This window comes from Lycium ferocissimum, chromosome 7 (genome assembly GCF_029784015.1).
Source record: "Lycium ferocissimum isolate CSIRO_LF1 chromosome 7, AGI_CSIRO_Lferr_CH_V1, whole genome shotgun sequence".
Taxonomy (NCBI): domain Eukaryota; kingdom Viridiplantae; phylum Streptophyta; class Magnoliopsida; order Solanales; family Solanaceae; genus Lycium; species Lycium ferocissimum.
In genome coordinates, this window is record NC_081348.1 from 54,227,661 (window position 1) to 54,242,587 (window position 14,927).

General features: G+C 30.9%; 2 protein-coding genes across 2 annotated transcripts; both read left to right on the forward strand.

Annotated features, from left to right (window-relative positions):
- The first annotated feature begins 6,348 nt into the window (after positions 1-6,348).
- LOC132062983 (uncharacterized) lies at positions 6,349-8,077 on the forward strand. Its single transcript, XM_059455434.1, has 2 exons — positions 6,349-6,755; positions 7,348-8,077. Exons 1-2 carry the CDS (start codon positions 6,551-6,553, stop codon positions 7,782-7,784), a joined length of 642 nt encoding a protein of 213 aa, XP_059311417.1. The 5' UTR covers positions 6,349-6,550; the 3' UTR covers positions 7,785-8,077.
- Positions 8,078-9,990: 1,913 nt separating this feature from the next.
- LOC132063060 (uncharacterized) lies at positions 9,991-11,977 on the forward strand. The gene is made up of 2 exons (XM_059455492.1): positions 9,991-10,225; positions 11,073-11,977. The coding sequence occupies exons 1-2, from the start codon at positions 10,084-10,086 to the stop codon at positions 11,975-11,977; spliced, it is 1,047 nt and encodes a 348-aa protein (XP_059311475.1). The 5' UTR covers positions 9,991-10,083.
- Positions 11,978-14,927: the final 2,950 nt, after the last annotated feature.

The window sequence follows — 14,927 nt, forward strand, 5'->3', positions numbered from 1 at the left end:
GTATATTTAATCCCTTAACTATGCTAAAGTGGGGCACTTTTGGTCCCCTAATAGAACCCGTTTAAAAAGTAACGGTACTAAATCCATGTGATACTCATGTGACTCGTAAAAGGCTAAACCCATCGGATAAAATGCAATGCAGAGTAATGACATTTCTCTAAAAAATGCAACTCATATAAGATATTAGCAAAGCAACCCATAATATTTGGATCATATGGTTGGTAACCAACTCTTAAACGGTAATCTGACAGTACACATGGAACCGTTCCACTTATTTTGGAAGCATGTGAATATAAAGTTTTTTTTGTTAAATATTAAAAAATCAAAATTCTTTTTAACAACTGTTATAAATTATCTTAATTTGCATTTAGAAGCATGTGAATGCAAATTTCAATATATTAGATAAAGTTTCTGCCTGTTTTAAAGAATGAGTTTAGTATTTTTGTCCAATGAGTTTAGCCTCTTATAAGTCACGTGAGTGTCACATTGGTTTAGCACCGTTACTTTTTAAACGGGTTTTATTAGGGGAACCAATAGTGCCTCACTTTAGCATAGTTAAGGGATTAAATATGCTTAGCATTATATTTGAGGGACCAAAATGAATCTACTCCCATAGATAAGGGATCAAATATGCTCAGGGTAATATTTGAGGGACCAAAATAAACCTACTCTCATAGATAAGGGACAATTTTAACCCAAACCTCGAATAGTTAACAACCATTTGTGATTACCATATTTATAAAGACATATGTCATATTCGATTTATATAAATACCAGGTAATTTTTTTACCGTATGTGTTGGTCTAACTTTTACACAACATAAGAATAATTAATTATAGTTCTTTCCTATTCCTATTCACATAAAGCGAACCAAAAAATAAAGCAAATTACTTAAATAATAGTACTTCATAGGTTCTAGTTTATGTGATACACTTTTCTTTTTATCATATTAATTGCAAAAAGTAAAATAAAAAATGAAACACTTCTAAATTTATAAACAACAAATTTTACATCTCTCTATTTTACACTTAATGATAAGCTTTTATAAGCATACAAATGTTATGATATACTTAAGGCCATAAGTTTTAGAAGTTTTATAGTCACACAAACGTTATAACATGGAACACAAACGTCGATTGCCTTTTATCTTTTTTTTGTTAAACTCTATATCGATTCAAATTATGTCGCATAAATTGAAATGGAGGAGCACTATATTTGAAATCTATGGTAACCCATATTACTAGTACCTGCATAATCCTAACTAGCTACCGAACGACTCCACTATTTACTGAATGTGGTAAGAACCCCTAGTGTCGATGAATATATTATTTCTATCTTTTATAAAAATATGAGTACTATTTTTTTCTTAATATATATGTTAAAATTTCCTTCGTAAATTTGTACCCTCCTATTTATAACTTGTTTGAGAAAATTTACATATATTTATCATAAAGTCATTCCAAAATTTACTCAAAAGTGTAGCATTCCAAATTTTTACCGACTTCTTCTGCATTCCCATTCTCCCAATTACTCACATATAATTTCCACCAGATTTTAAAGAATTACAGCGTAATAGCAACAACAAAAAAGACACGTGGCAGTGGCACTCCAATATATATATATATAAAAGAAGTTGGCGCCAAATTCAACAAATTAACCGACTTTTAACTGATTAGCTACTATAATAGTCTTACATCTCATGTAACTGTTGCATACGCATCCCATTTTACAGAAAAGAATTCAAGAAACTCGTCTCTATAGCTAAGCTTTGTGTTCATTGATTGATTCATAATGTTCATCAAATTGGTAAAGTGGAAGAAGAAGGCAGACGAATTAATGTTCCACATTTTGATACGTGTTCATCCACAAGTAATACAACAACACCCCGCAAGAGTCATGAGAGGAATAAGGATAATCAACTGGTTTATTCTTCTCTTTGGTGTCATCTCCGTCATCCTTCTTTTCTACTGCTTCTTCACTTCTGCAGGTATATATTACATGCTTCTCACTATGTTTTCTTGCAGCATGATATTCTTCTGTGTTCTTTCTTTTTGAAATGAATGTACTGTTTTTTTTGCTTTCATTATGATCATCTTTGTTCATTATTGATGTATTGAGGATAATGTGGTTTTTGCTTTGATTATGATCTTCTCATTCTTGTCGAAAAAACTCTTCTCTGTTCATTTTGGTCCAAGAAAAGCTTTCACTTTCTTGTTGTTAGTTCTTTGTTTTGTTTGTTAATTTTCTTGTGTTTCAGTGTCACTAGGTAGGGTTTTTCTAATTGTGTTTTCTTGCAGCAAAATATTCTTCTCTGTTCTTTCTTGTTGAAATGAATGTAAATTGTTTTGGGATTCTAAGATTTATGATTGTTGAACAGTTAAATTGTTGGGAATTAGCACTGGAAGTGGAAATAGAAACATCACTGTTTACAACATGAATCAATGGTGGACCGAAAATAGAAAAATGGCTGCTTCCAACAACGATCAATGGACTGAAAACGACACCGACTATTTTGATGTTTCAATCTTAGCATCAGAGAAGACAGTGAATGTCAAAACTCCACTGCATAATACTAATGGAATAACAATCGATCCGATTGAGCATGTGAATGAAACTGATCAAGTTCCCGTTGTCTCTTTAGCATCAACAGACATAACAGCTGGATATCTCACTCGTCCGAAAGTACATTGTACCTTAAACTTTGGCACGACCGATGAGACCATGTGTCATCAATCACTGGTTCTAATGCCGGAACAACAGCTAACGAACAATCTTGATGCATCTTCGCCGATTGGGGTTGACAATGGAATTAGTTGCTTGGCACTGGATCTGGTTATGAATACTGAAATTGAGCAAAATTGATTGAAGGTGTTACAGTAGTCCTTTGTTTTCAGTGTTATGCTAGAAGTAAGAAAGGTTTTAGTAGGTATTTCTGTAGTGAACTTTTACTAGTATATGAGCTAGTTTGGGGTTGATTGAAGAGTATTAGACTGAGATATCACATTTGTGTATTTGCAGTACGAATTAATATCTGATTTTCTGTACTAGAGCTATTGATCAAGTAAAACTGAAAACAGAGTCTTGCAATTGCTTCAATTGAGTATCATGGTCATTTTGGTAATGCTCTATAGTTATTCAAGTGCCAACGATGTTAAAAGGTACTTGAAATAAATGTTGTCAAAATCACATTTTAACTTGCTCTTTGGTTATTTTTGTTAGTTTCCATCTTTTACTTTTTTTGTTACTCTATCTATTTTGGGTAAGGTTTATGTTGCACAGCAAATAGGAAAAAAGGCACATGCGAAGTTGGAGTCAATTCTAACAGATTCACTTTGTTGACATACGCACAGTATATGTGTTCATCATACAATGTATGAGTCATATACTTAAAAGTTTTACTTGCAAATGAGGAAAGCTAAGTGACTATCATAATCTTTGCTTCATTGCAGTTTTAATAAGTAATACTGGCAATTAGTTAACTAGCTATGTTTAAGATATTCATAAAAGAGGTCAATGTAATGCAATATAATCATTTAGGCTAACTGACCAGAAAGCAAAAAAAATATTTCAGTTGATGTTTCGTAATTAATTAGGCCACAGGATTACTCAAACCAGAATGTCGTGAATGAGTTACGTTGAGCAGGTTGAGTTATGACCAGTTAGTTTACACATTGACAACCATTATCAACCCAAATTAATTTAGGGCGAGGGGTGTTTCGGTTACCCGTTTATTAATTTGACCCATTTTAACCCATCCGAATTTGAGCCAGCGAGATCTCGAATTTGAGCCCTATGAATGAAAAGAGAGTGTTTCCATTTTTAGGGAGCCTTACACAACAAAAATTCGAATAAGTTGCGGCCCAAAGTTGGTGCTGAACGCATGATAGGAGACCCATAAAGATCTTACCCACATTTTGATGTTTAACACATTAAGTTACTACGGACGAGAGGATGATCAAGTATAAATATAAGTGTAAATGATATATATCATGTATTTATTACTTTCGTGTAAACATTGAACGTGAGTAAATTCTTTGCTTATGTGTACTAGTACGATAGAAGAAAAATCAACGGAAAATATTTTTCATAGTGAATCCAATCATATCATCTAGCGATCGAATGAAAATAATATGTAGACTGTCTTTCCAATCTCTAATAATCATAGTGTAATACTCCGTAGCAAGAAAATAACTCGTGGCAGAGGCACCCAAATTAAAAGAGTTGGCGCCGAGTTCAACAAATTAACCGACTTTAGTATTATTAGGACTAAAGAAATTTATGGAGCACAAGTTATATTTGTGATATGAAGATCTTATCGGGAAAAAATCCGATAAAATCAAAAAATTGGAGAACAGTCAAGATTGAAAAAACCCGATTTTTGTTAGTTTGACTTGATTTATAAAATTTAAAACCCGTCAAAATTGATTTGATTTGATAATTGAAGAATCCGAAACAACCCCACCTGTGTACGTCGCTAATAAAATGTGTAAATTTTTCAGACATCATTTTAACCTTTTCCTAAAGGATACTTGCATGGAATCATGTGTCTTTCCCAAATTTGTATCCAAAGTGAAACAATTACGATTTTTATGAGATCTTTTAAAGAATCGTTTCCTAATTAAACTCGGATTATTAGGTGAGTTATTAACTTATTACTATCTATTAGAGTCAATCCCACTTTACCCTAAATATTTAAGGGTCGGAAAATGATACCCCCTTCAAATATATATTGAGAACGATAACAACGATAACCCCTTTATGCAATATTTTCCGGTAAATTTTTTCTTTTTTGTGAGCAAAGATCTTTTTTCCTTTTTCTTTCTAGAATTAAAATACGAAAATATAAGTAATTCTTATTATTGTCTCATTCACTTATTTCGTTGAAAATAATGTACTTCTTTTAGGACTACCTGGAATAATCTGTTAATAATTTCAAGCTACGTGGCATTCGTTTTACCTGCATGCGCATTAAATTTTTGGGTTCTTATTACACATCAATAGTCTACCTAATTTCACCTCTAATTACCTTTGGGTCATCTATGAATATTTTGTGTAGTAGTAATTAATTCCATCCGCTAAGATATATTTCACAACTATTTCCACATAAATTGATTATTTAAGCATATTTTTTTATTTTCAAAATCACTTAGATAAGCCAAGTATTTTTTTTTTAATTTTTTCTGAAACTATATAAAAAAAATTCTAATATATTTATATAAACAATTCTTTGAGGGTTATGAACGAAATACTTGGTTATATGAAATCAATTAGCATCTTATTTGAGTGTTTATGTTTATGTAAATGTATGGGCAACTTAAATCAAATAAATAGGAGTTATATATGTATGTCTTTTTCTAAAAAATCGCTATTAAAAAAATGAAAAGTCTCACCAGAAAATATTGTATAAGGCCTAAGGGGGTTACCATTCTCATTCAACATGTGGAGGAGGTATTGTTTTTTCCAACGCATAAATATTAAGGGGGTAAATTGATTCTTAGCTTAAACTCATCAAAAAAGAGAAAACACAAGCTTATGCTAATCAAGAAAAGTACCTGAGTTAATAGTTCTTTTGCTTTATATATATATATATATATATATATATATATATATATATATATATATATATATATATATATATATATATATATATATATATATATTTGGTGTGTGTGTGTTCAATAAAATAATGTAAGAGATGAATTAAAGAATTCATAAATTACCCAAAAGGTAATGTTACAGGGAGAAATTAGGTAGACTGTTAATGTGCAATTAAAAGTCAAAAATTTAATAAGCATACAGGTAAAACGAATGTCACTAAGCTTGAAATTTATTAACAAATTATTCCAAGTAGTTGTTATATCCTAAAAGAAGTACATTATTTTTAACGGAATAGGTGAATGTGACAATAATAAGATTTACTCCCTCTGTTTCAATTTATGTGAACCTATTTCATTATTAGTCAGTGCAAAAAATGAATGACTCCTTTTTATATTTGAAAATAACTTACCTTTAGATGATTTATAACCACACAAGTTTAAAAGTCTTCTTTTCTTTTTTAAACTTCGTGCCCGGTCAAATAGATTCACATAAATTGAAACGGAGGGAGTATATTTTTTCGTGTTTAAATTCTAGAAAGAAAAAGAAAAAGAAAATAGATCTTTACTCAAAAGAATTTTTTTTTACCAAAGATCTCGTATAAAAGAATTATCGTTCCCATTCAATATACGGAGGCTTTCCCAGCCTTTAAATAAAGTGGAATTGACTCTATGTATTAACAATAGTACAAATAAGGAAAAAGAGGATTTTACGTTCATAATATCAAAAACTGTAGCGCTCCAAGTTGATAGGACATCTTTGCATTCCCATTTGTTGGCGCCAATTTCAACAAATTAAACCGACTCTTAACTAACTAATGAACTACATATACTCTTACGCTGCTCACATAACAGTCACAGACAGATCCCAGTTCACAGAAAAGAGAAAAAAAAAGGATTCAAGAAACTGTTCTCTATAGCTAAGCTTTGTGTAGAGAAGAGATAATTGATTAAAGATGTTCAACAAATTGCTAAGTTGGAAGAAGAAAATGGATGAATTCATGTTGAACCTTCTTAGTCGAAACCAAGTTGCGTACATGCATGATTCTGAAGGTCAACCACGTGGATGGGTGACAAGAGGAATAAGACTAATCAACTGGATTCTTCTTGTCTTAACTTTCGGCTTTGTCGCCCTTCTTACTTTCTGGTTCTTCACTTCTGGTAATTAATTTGCCTCTTCTTATTGATCATAAGTTCTTTAATTGTGTGTTTGCTTTCATTATAATGATGATCTTCTCTGTTCATTCTTGTGTTTCAGTGTGATAGTTTTCTATGAAAATTCATGAAGTCTTAAGATCAAAAGAGAGTTCTTCTAATTGTGTTTTCTTGCATCACGATATTCTTCTACGTTCTTTCTTATTGAAATGAATTTAATTGCTTTTTTTTGCTTTCATTATGATGATGAATTGATGATCTTCTTTGTACATTTTCGGTTTCTGGCTCTTGTTCTTTTTATTTTCTTGAGTTTCAGTGTCAATTTTGTGAACTTTTAAGAAACAAAAGAGAGTTTTCCTTCTACTTGTGTTTTCTTGAAATCTCTGAAAATTATGGGGTTTGTTTGATTAATGTTCTCCTGTATCTGAACGATACCCATTTTGATATTACGAATTCTAACATCATTGCAGCAGACAATTGATGATTAATTGTATAGTTGCTTTCATAATGATTTACCCTATTTCCCCTTTTTTTTCCCATGCTGTTGATTTTGTTGGCAATTGGAATATTTACTATTGTCGTTGAAATGATTAAACAGTACTGAAATTGATGGGAAGTGCACGTGGAAGTGGAAGAATAACCGCTTTCAACAACAATCCATGGACTGACAATGATACTCTTTATACACTATCAATCTTAACATCATCACCAGAGACAACTGATCAAAATGTCAAAACTCCAGTGAAGCAAATTGAGTATGTGAAAGAAACTGATGAACTTCACATTGTCTCTTTAGCATCAACAGAAATAACAGCTGGATATAGAACTCGTCCAAAATTACATTGTGCCTTACCATATGACGATGAGACCACATGTCACCCATTACAACAGCTAACAAATAATCTTGATGCATTGTCGCCGATTGTGGAAAGTCCTGACAGAAATCCAACTTGGTCTGAAGTTGAAACTAATGGAGCTAGCTGCTTGGCGGTCGACCTGGCTGAGGAAATGAATACTGAAATTGAGCAAAATTGATTGAAGGTGCTATAGTAGTATTCTGTTTTCACTGTTATGCTAGAAGTTGATAGGTTCTACTAGTAGGCTTCTCTATAATAAACTTTTACTAGTACTGTCAAACTGTGGATATGCAATCGAATATGTGACTCTTTGTACTAGAACTGTTTATATAAGTGAATGAAAAAGAGTCTTGCTATTGGTTTAATTGAAATGAGTATTCATGGTCATTTTAGTATTGCTCTGTAGCTATCTATCTAAGTGCCAACGATGTTAAAAGGAGTAGTGTAGTAATAAAGGTTGTCAAGATCACATTCTAACTTGCTCTTTTATCACTATTTTTTTTAGTTTCCATCTTTGTTTTTTATTCTATTTTGGGTGAAGTTTATGTTGCACAGCTATTAGAAAATTAGGAACGTGCCAAGTTGAAGTCGATAGTATAACAAATATACTTAGTTGACATAAATATATGAGAGCCTGGACTCTTTAATGGTGTGAAGTGTGCTTTATTTGAAGTTCAGATTCTCTGGAAATTATGAGGGATAATTGTATGGTTGTATCTTGTAGGTCTTAATGGTGGTGTTTTCAATATACAAAATAAGTAGCTCCTTGAAACGGTTTCCATCCAATCATTCGTGAAATTCGAACTAACGACCTTAGATATAGGAGTAAAAGATTTAGCAGGCTTTTGGACATAATTTGATTGAGATTAGAAGAAAAAAAAAATGGTAAATTTGAAGTTGAAGCTGAAAAATGGTAACTTTAAGTCAAAGTTATGTTTGGACATGAAAATAAAGTTAAAATTTTGTGAGTAAAAAACTACTATAAAAGATTAAAAGAATTCCTAAAACATGTTTTCAGACTTCCAATACAATATATGATGAAGTTTGGAGTTGAAATAATGGGTTAATTTGATAAACAAAAAATTATTTGAATAATCTCCAAATATTATTTTAAATTTTGAAACCAAAATCTATGGCCAAACGGGGTTATGATCTATGTTAGTTAGAAAGAGCTTAGTATAATGTGTTTAGTTAGGATGAGGTTACCCCTGTTTAACATATTAATTTATTAGGTCAAGAGATAAATTAAGGTGAAAATATATACTGTATTAATTAATCATGATTAAATATAAACACCTATATAAATGATACTGTATTTATTATTTTCGTGTAAACATCGAAAGAGATAATCTGAATTTATAGAATTGTTGATCATCAAGTACACAAAAAAGATTAACTAAAGCACTATCCTTAGCATATCCTATTTTATTAAAGGGAAAAGGGTCAAAAATACCCCTCTATTTTGGAAAAAATTTTTTTTTTAAAAATATCGCTATATATAAGCCGAACTTATTTCTCAAAATCTCAATTATAATTATTTTTTTAACTCGTCTTATTATAAATCTTAAAGTTTTCAAATATATTGTTGGTGGAGCCTTGACGGAAATTTATCCTTTGACTTAAAATAATCCGGCCCAAATTCATTGCAATTTAATTCTAGCAATTTAATTTACCAATTTAATTTACGTAATTTAATTTGTTGTAAATCTTGTGATTTATTTGATTGTGATTTAAATTAAACCAAATATTAAACTCCATATTGTTAGGGGTGCGATCATTTGTGGAAGAAACACCTTATTGATGTTGGTGGAAATTCTCTCAAACTTCATACCTACGAACTTTAAGTGATGAGTAAACATGCAGAAAATCATGGAGAAGTGATCCTTTAGAACTCGGGTTATTATTTATGACTAAGAATAGGGAAAGTTTAAATGTGACGGTATTTAGTTTTGGGTTTAAATCATGAATTTGAGTTATTTTGGCGGATCAAATGTGGAGGGATTCAAATGACGATAGCAGATAAGTATCTAAAATACATGACATTTTATTTTCCATCGGGCATTATTCGACCCAAAATATTTGAGGGTATTCCTAGAAGTACTTGTAAGTAGATGATATTTTGATAGTCCTTTTTCCAAAGTAGAGGGGTATTTTTGACCCTTTTTCCTTTATTAAATTATACCAAACCAAATGTTAGAAAATGTACGTCTTCACTTACTGAAACAAATAGTGCCTGCTTACGCTATTCAATTTGTATAACCGATTTTTGTTTTCTTTTAATTGGCACGTGCAAGGCTCTAACGAAGTCTCCCGCCATTTCTAACAGAACAGACTGTTTTAACTATAACTGAATTTCTCCTTTCGTTTGCATATATCAAAACCGCTACACATATTCATTCTACTTTAAGAGATCCCAATTTTAACAGAATAACACCTTACATTCTTTAACTCTCCATAGAAAAAAAAAAAAGAAATCCATGAAAATGGCGGGCAGTTTCTTCAACTTTCAGATTCATAATCCAATCAGGGGTAGAAGGGTCAGAGCTCTACGACTGAATGATATTATCCCTATCTTTGTCATTGTCTTGTTCCTCTATCTGTGGATGTTCTCAACTATTGGTACGTATGAGTTTTTACATGTTCTTTTATGGATTTTCTCGAGTTTCATACATGGGGTCTTTCTTTATTTATTATGGTTGTAATTTTCTTCAGTTTTGTGCTTTTCGTTATAGATCTTCTTGATATTCTTACATGGGTTCTTTCTTTATTCATTATGGTCGACTTATTTTTCAGTTTCTTGAGTTTCATACATAGGGTCTTTCTTATGTTCATTCTGGTTGAATTTATTTTCAGTTTTGTGCTTTTCTTTGTTGATTTGCTCGAGTTTCAGTTATTAATTAGTTGGGTTTCTGTACTTAAAATGATGAGATTCTTTTACTTTTTGTGTTTTTGCATTGCCATAATCTTCTTTGTTCATTTTGGTCGATTTATTTTTTCAGTTTTGAGCTCTTTTTTTTTTCACTTACTAGTTGTGTTTCTGTACTAAAATGATGAATTGGATATTCTTTTACTTGTGTTTTTTTGCATCACCATTCACCATATTCTTCTCTGTTCTATCTGGTTGATTTTCTTTTTCTTTCAGTTTTGTTCTCTTCTTTTTTGATTTTCTAGAGTTTCAGATACTGTTTGTGTTTCTGTACTAAAATAATGAAGATTTTGAGGTGTTTTTTCTTTTTGCATCACCATAGTCTTCTCTGTTCAATCTGGTTGATTTTTTTTTTTTTTCCAGTTTTGTGCTCTTCGTTTTTTGTTTTTCTTAAGTTTCAGATACTCCACTGTTTTTGTTTCTGTACTGAACTAAAAATACTCTTTTACTTGTGTTATCTTGCATGACCATAAATTTCTTCTCTGTTCAATCTTTATGTTTCTTTTCTGATAATAATTTTCTTTTGAATGCTTTTTACAGTGAGAATGGTGATAAATGGAAGAACATTTCCCCCAGACAACCTTGATCAATATCTGAATGACACCCATTTTGATCTTTCATTTCTCAAATCATTACCAGCAAAAACAAAGCAATCACTGTCAAAATCAAACTTGAAGCTCAACAATAGAGTAACACACATGCCCAAATCTCTCAACCAAACTCAACTCCATCTAGTCTCTTTATCATCATCAACACCACCGCCGCCAACGCCACTAACACAACACCAAATCCAAGAACAACAACTAAGCAACATCGTGGCAGCATTAATCGGAGCAGGTGATTTCGCGGGTTGGGCTAATTTGTTATCCTCATCAGACTTATCATCACTCCCACTAACCGCAACTTTCTTCATACCTGGAAACAATGCCATGTCAAATCTTGAAACACAAAACTTAGACCCTTTCCTAATTGCTTATCATATAATCCCACAACGCCTTCTTTTCTCTGATTTACAACAGTTTAAACCAAACACTCGTATACCAACTCTGTTACCTTCAAAATTCATTGTTGTGACTAACAATTCTGTGTCCAATTTTACTATTGATGGGTCACACATTACGTATCCAGATGTGTATGTGAATTCTGATTTTACAGTTCATGGGGTTGATAAAGTTCTTGAATACTCAGTTTATGGTGCTGATCCTTTGTTTACAAGTCCACCAATGAACTATACTGTGCCTAATAGTGATGCTGATACTGATGATGTTGCTGCTAGTCCACCATTAAAGCAGCCAAAACCAGTGTTACCGTCGCTTTTTCCTGCTGGAAGGGGATTTAATGATGGATGGAAGAGTTCTGATTCGACAAGTTCTTCATTGGCTATTGAGAAGTTTATGATGATAATAATCTTTGTGTTTTTGATTGTTATATTTTTGCTGCAGTGAGAACTTATGGGATACTATAATGTTCTAGATTGACATTGTGATGAAGAGAATGTATTGAGAAACTAGTCAAATGCTTTGTCTTTCATCTTTGAGTCATTATGGTGAATTCATGAAGAAATGAGAAAGTTGTGCAACATTGGAACTTTTGCTTCTTAGTCTGTCTAATCGTACTTTTCTTAATTGTGTATAGTTATGTTCTCGTCTGTGCTATTCGTAAATTCTGTGCATTTGACTTGTATTTCAAGGTTAATAATAGTACTAAGTAATACCTTTTGTATTTTCAAGTGCATTAATTTTGAGTATCCAGGAAAATATGTTGGATTAGCTTCTTCTTTTGTTTGTTATTCTATTTTATTATTTAAATCACAGGCATTGAAAAAATTGATTAATCTAATTCTACGTTTGTCATTTCGTCCTAATTTGGGTAAGATACCTCTGCAATTCCATGCTTGTTGGAGGCAGTACGCTAAGATGCACAAACAATGGGGCAATCTTGTCTAAATTACTTTCAAGACTTCATACTCACTAAACTTCAATTTTTTAAATTTCGATGAATTCTCTATCAAATTAACTTTTCTTTCATCATTATTAATAGTATAATAGACAAGTCAAAATATTATCTTAAACATTATTTTATATCCAATCAAATAACGTCATATAAAATGAGACAAAAAAGTATACTACATTAGTTATGATAGGATATTCTCACAAAATATGACCTTATGTGCAGTGATATTGTTAGGAACAATATTCATTACGCCATAATCATATAATACTACAAAATAAATGTGTTACCTTTGAATAATTTAAGTTGGGAGTGGGCTGCAGAGAACAATGTTGTTATTTTCCAAACCGTCAACTCTCCAAAGAGTGATGAAAAAAAAAAAAAAAAAAAAAGAGAACTCTCTAAAGAGTCGGTTTGGGGGAGGAACTAGGAAAAAGTCTATGAGTTAAAAACTTGATATCATGATTTGTCCTTTGGTTGGTTTGGTATTAACTAATACCGATAATTTATACTTCTTCGGAGTTTTTTCACTCCAATCTATGTCACATAGTATGTATTAACATGAATTAAGAAAGATGTTTTTTTTTAACTTGTCTTAAACATGCTATAACATTTATAGCGCTTTTAAACTTTTGAAACTTGCAGTTTTAAATTTGTCATAACATTGACGTGACTATAAAGGCTTCTCATTAAGAATAAACTAAAAAATATAAAATTAATTATTTTTAAATATAATAACTATAAAGACTTCTCATTAAAGATAAAATAAAAAATAAACAATAAATTATTTTTAAATATAGTAATGTATCGTTCTTCTTTATACAACAAACTAATAAAATAGAACATAAAGAGTAACCCAATTTAGGTAACTAGTTAATACAACATAGGACAACTAATACCGATGCTAGTTATACAAATATTATAATCTTCATAAAATAATTCCTCTATAATAATCTTTGTATAACTATTACGACTCTCTCCATCCCAATTTATATGACATAATAAAAAAGAATGACGGCTTTCCATATTTAGCAATAACTTAACTCTAAAATTCTCATTTTACCATTAATAAAACGGAAAAGGCTCATTTTGATCTAAAAAGGTTTGTTTTTGGCTCAAATATACCTCAAACTAACAAGTTAAAATTAACTCTTTTAAAAAGCCAAATGGCATTTTGTAATTGGTCAATAATAAAATTCCGTAATTTAAAAAAAATCTGGAATTTTTTTTTAAATCACGGAATTTTATTATTGACCAATTACGGAATTTTTAAAAAATCGAATTTTTTTTAAATACTCGAATTTTTTTTTGACCAATTACGGAATTTTTAAAAAAGAATTTTTTTTTTAAATCTGGAATTTTTTTTTAAATTACGGAATTTTATTATTGACCAATTACGGAATTTTAAAAAAACTAGAATTTTTTTTTTTAAATACTGGATTTTTTTAAATCTGATTTTTTTTTTTTAAATAGAAATTTTATTATTGACCAATTACAAAATGCCATTTTGTCTTTTTAAAAGAGTTAATTTTAACTTGTTAGTTTGAGGGGTATATTTACAAAAAATAAAAATATTTTTATGGAAGGATATCTTCATAAAATAATTCCTTTTTGAATAGGTTAGGGGTATTTATCTTTTCCGTTAATAAAATAATCAAAAATTTCTTTGTAGATCATAAGACAAAAGTTTTTTTATTACTTAAACTCTCTCATCCTAGACGGAGGGAAGAGTTTATATGACATTTTTTTCTTTTTAATCACTTTGGGTTCCTATATAATTTATATTTTGGGCACAAAAAAATTAAATGACATTATGCTACATGGCAATGATATTTGATGAGGTGGATCGAGGCCACCTCATCACCCCTAACCCCCTAACACCACTAAAATTTATCACCTCCATTTTCCACTAACCCATTTTATTCCTCGCATGTTCCAATGAAGTAAGCAGTAAGCAAAAAATAATCCAACAAAACGGCAAGCACAATTAATTAAAAAAAAAGTGGTTCTCGTATTGAGCTGGGCTAGTATATGATTTGGGAAATTTTGCTTGTTTTGTTGGAAATAATTCACCGATAGTAGCAAACTTAGTAAAAGACTATGTACGGGTTAGATACTTAGATCTTGTTTCAGTGCAAGAACCACAAAATGTCCTAGTTTTATTCATATTGCTGGTGCTTTTATTGTCTCTCTTGCCTTTTGTTTGGTGTCTGAGAAATTTTCATTTTTTGCATTTAAAACCGCTTTAGCTCAAGATTCTGATTTTGACATGGTGGAAATGGTGATGGAGGGTGGAAATTTTAGTGGTAGAAGATAGGAGGAATAAAATGGGTTAAGTGATGAAATCCACCTCATCAAATATCGTTGCCAAATAAATAGGATGTCCAAGGTGGACAACTTTAAGTAGAGCCCAAAATATTGTATATACTAAAATTAGAATCACAA

Coding starts and splice junctions, on each gene's coding strand:
- LOC132062983 (XM_059455434.1), top strand. CDS start 6,551: ATGTTCAACAAATTGCTAAGTTGGAAGAAGAAAATGGATGAATTCATG. Junction 6,756..7,347: donor TTTCTGGTTCTTCACTTCTG/GTAATTAATTTG, acceptor ATGATTAAACAG/TACTGAAATTGATGGGAAGT.
- LOC132063060 (XM_059455492.1), top strand. CDS start 10,084: ATGAAAATGGCGGGCAGTTTCTTCAACTTTCAGATTCATAATCCAATC. Junction 10,226..11,072: donor GTGGATGTTCTCAACTATTG/GTACGTATGAGT, acceptor TGCTTTTTACAG/TGAGAATGGTGATAAATGGA.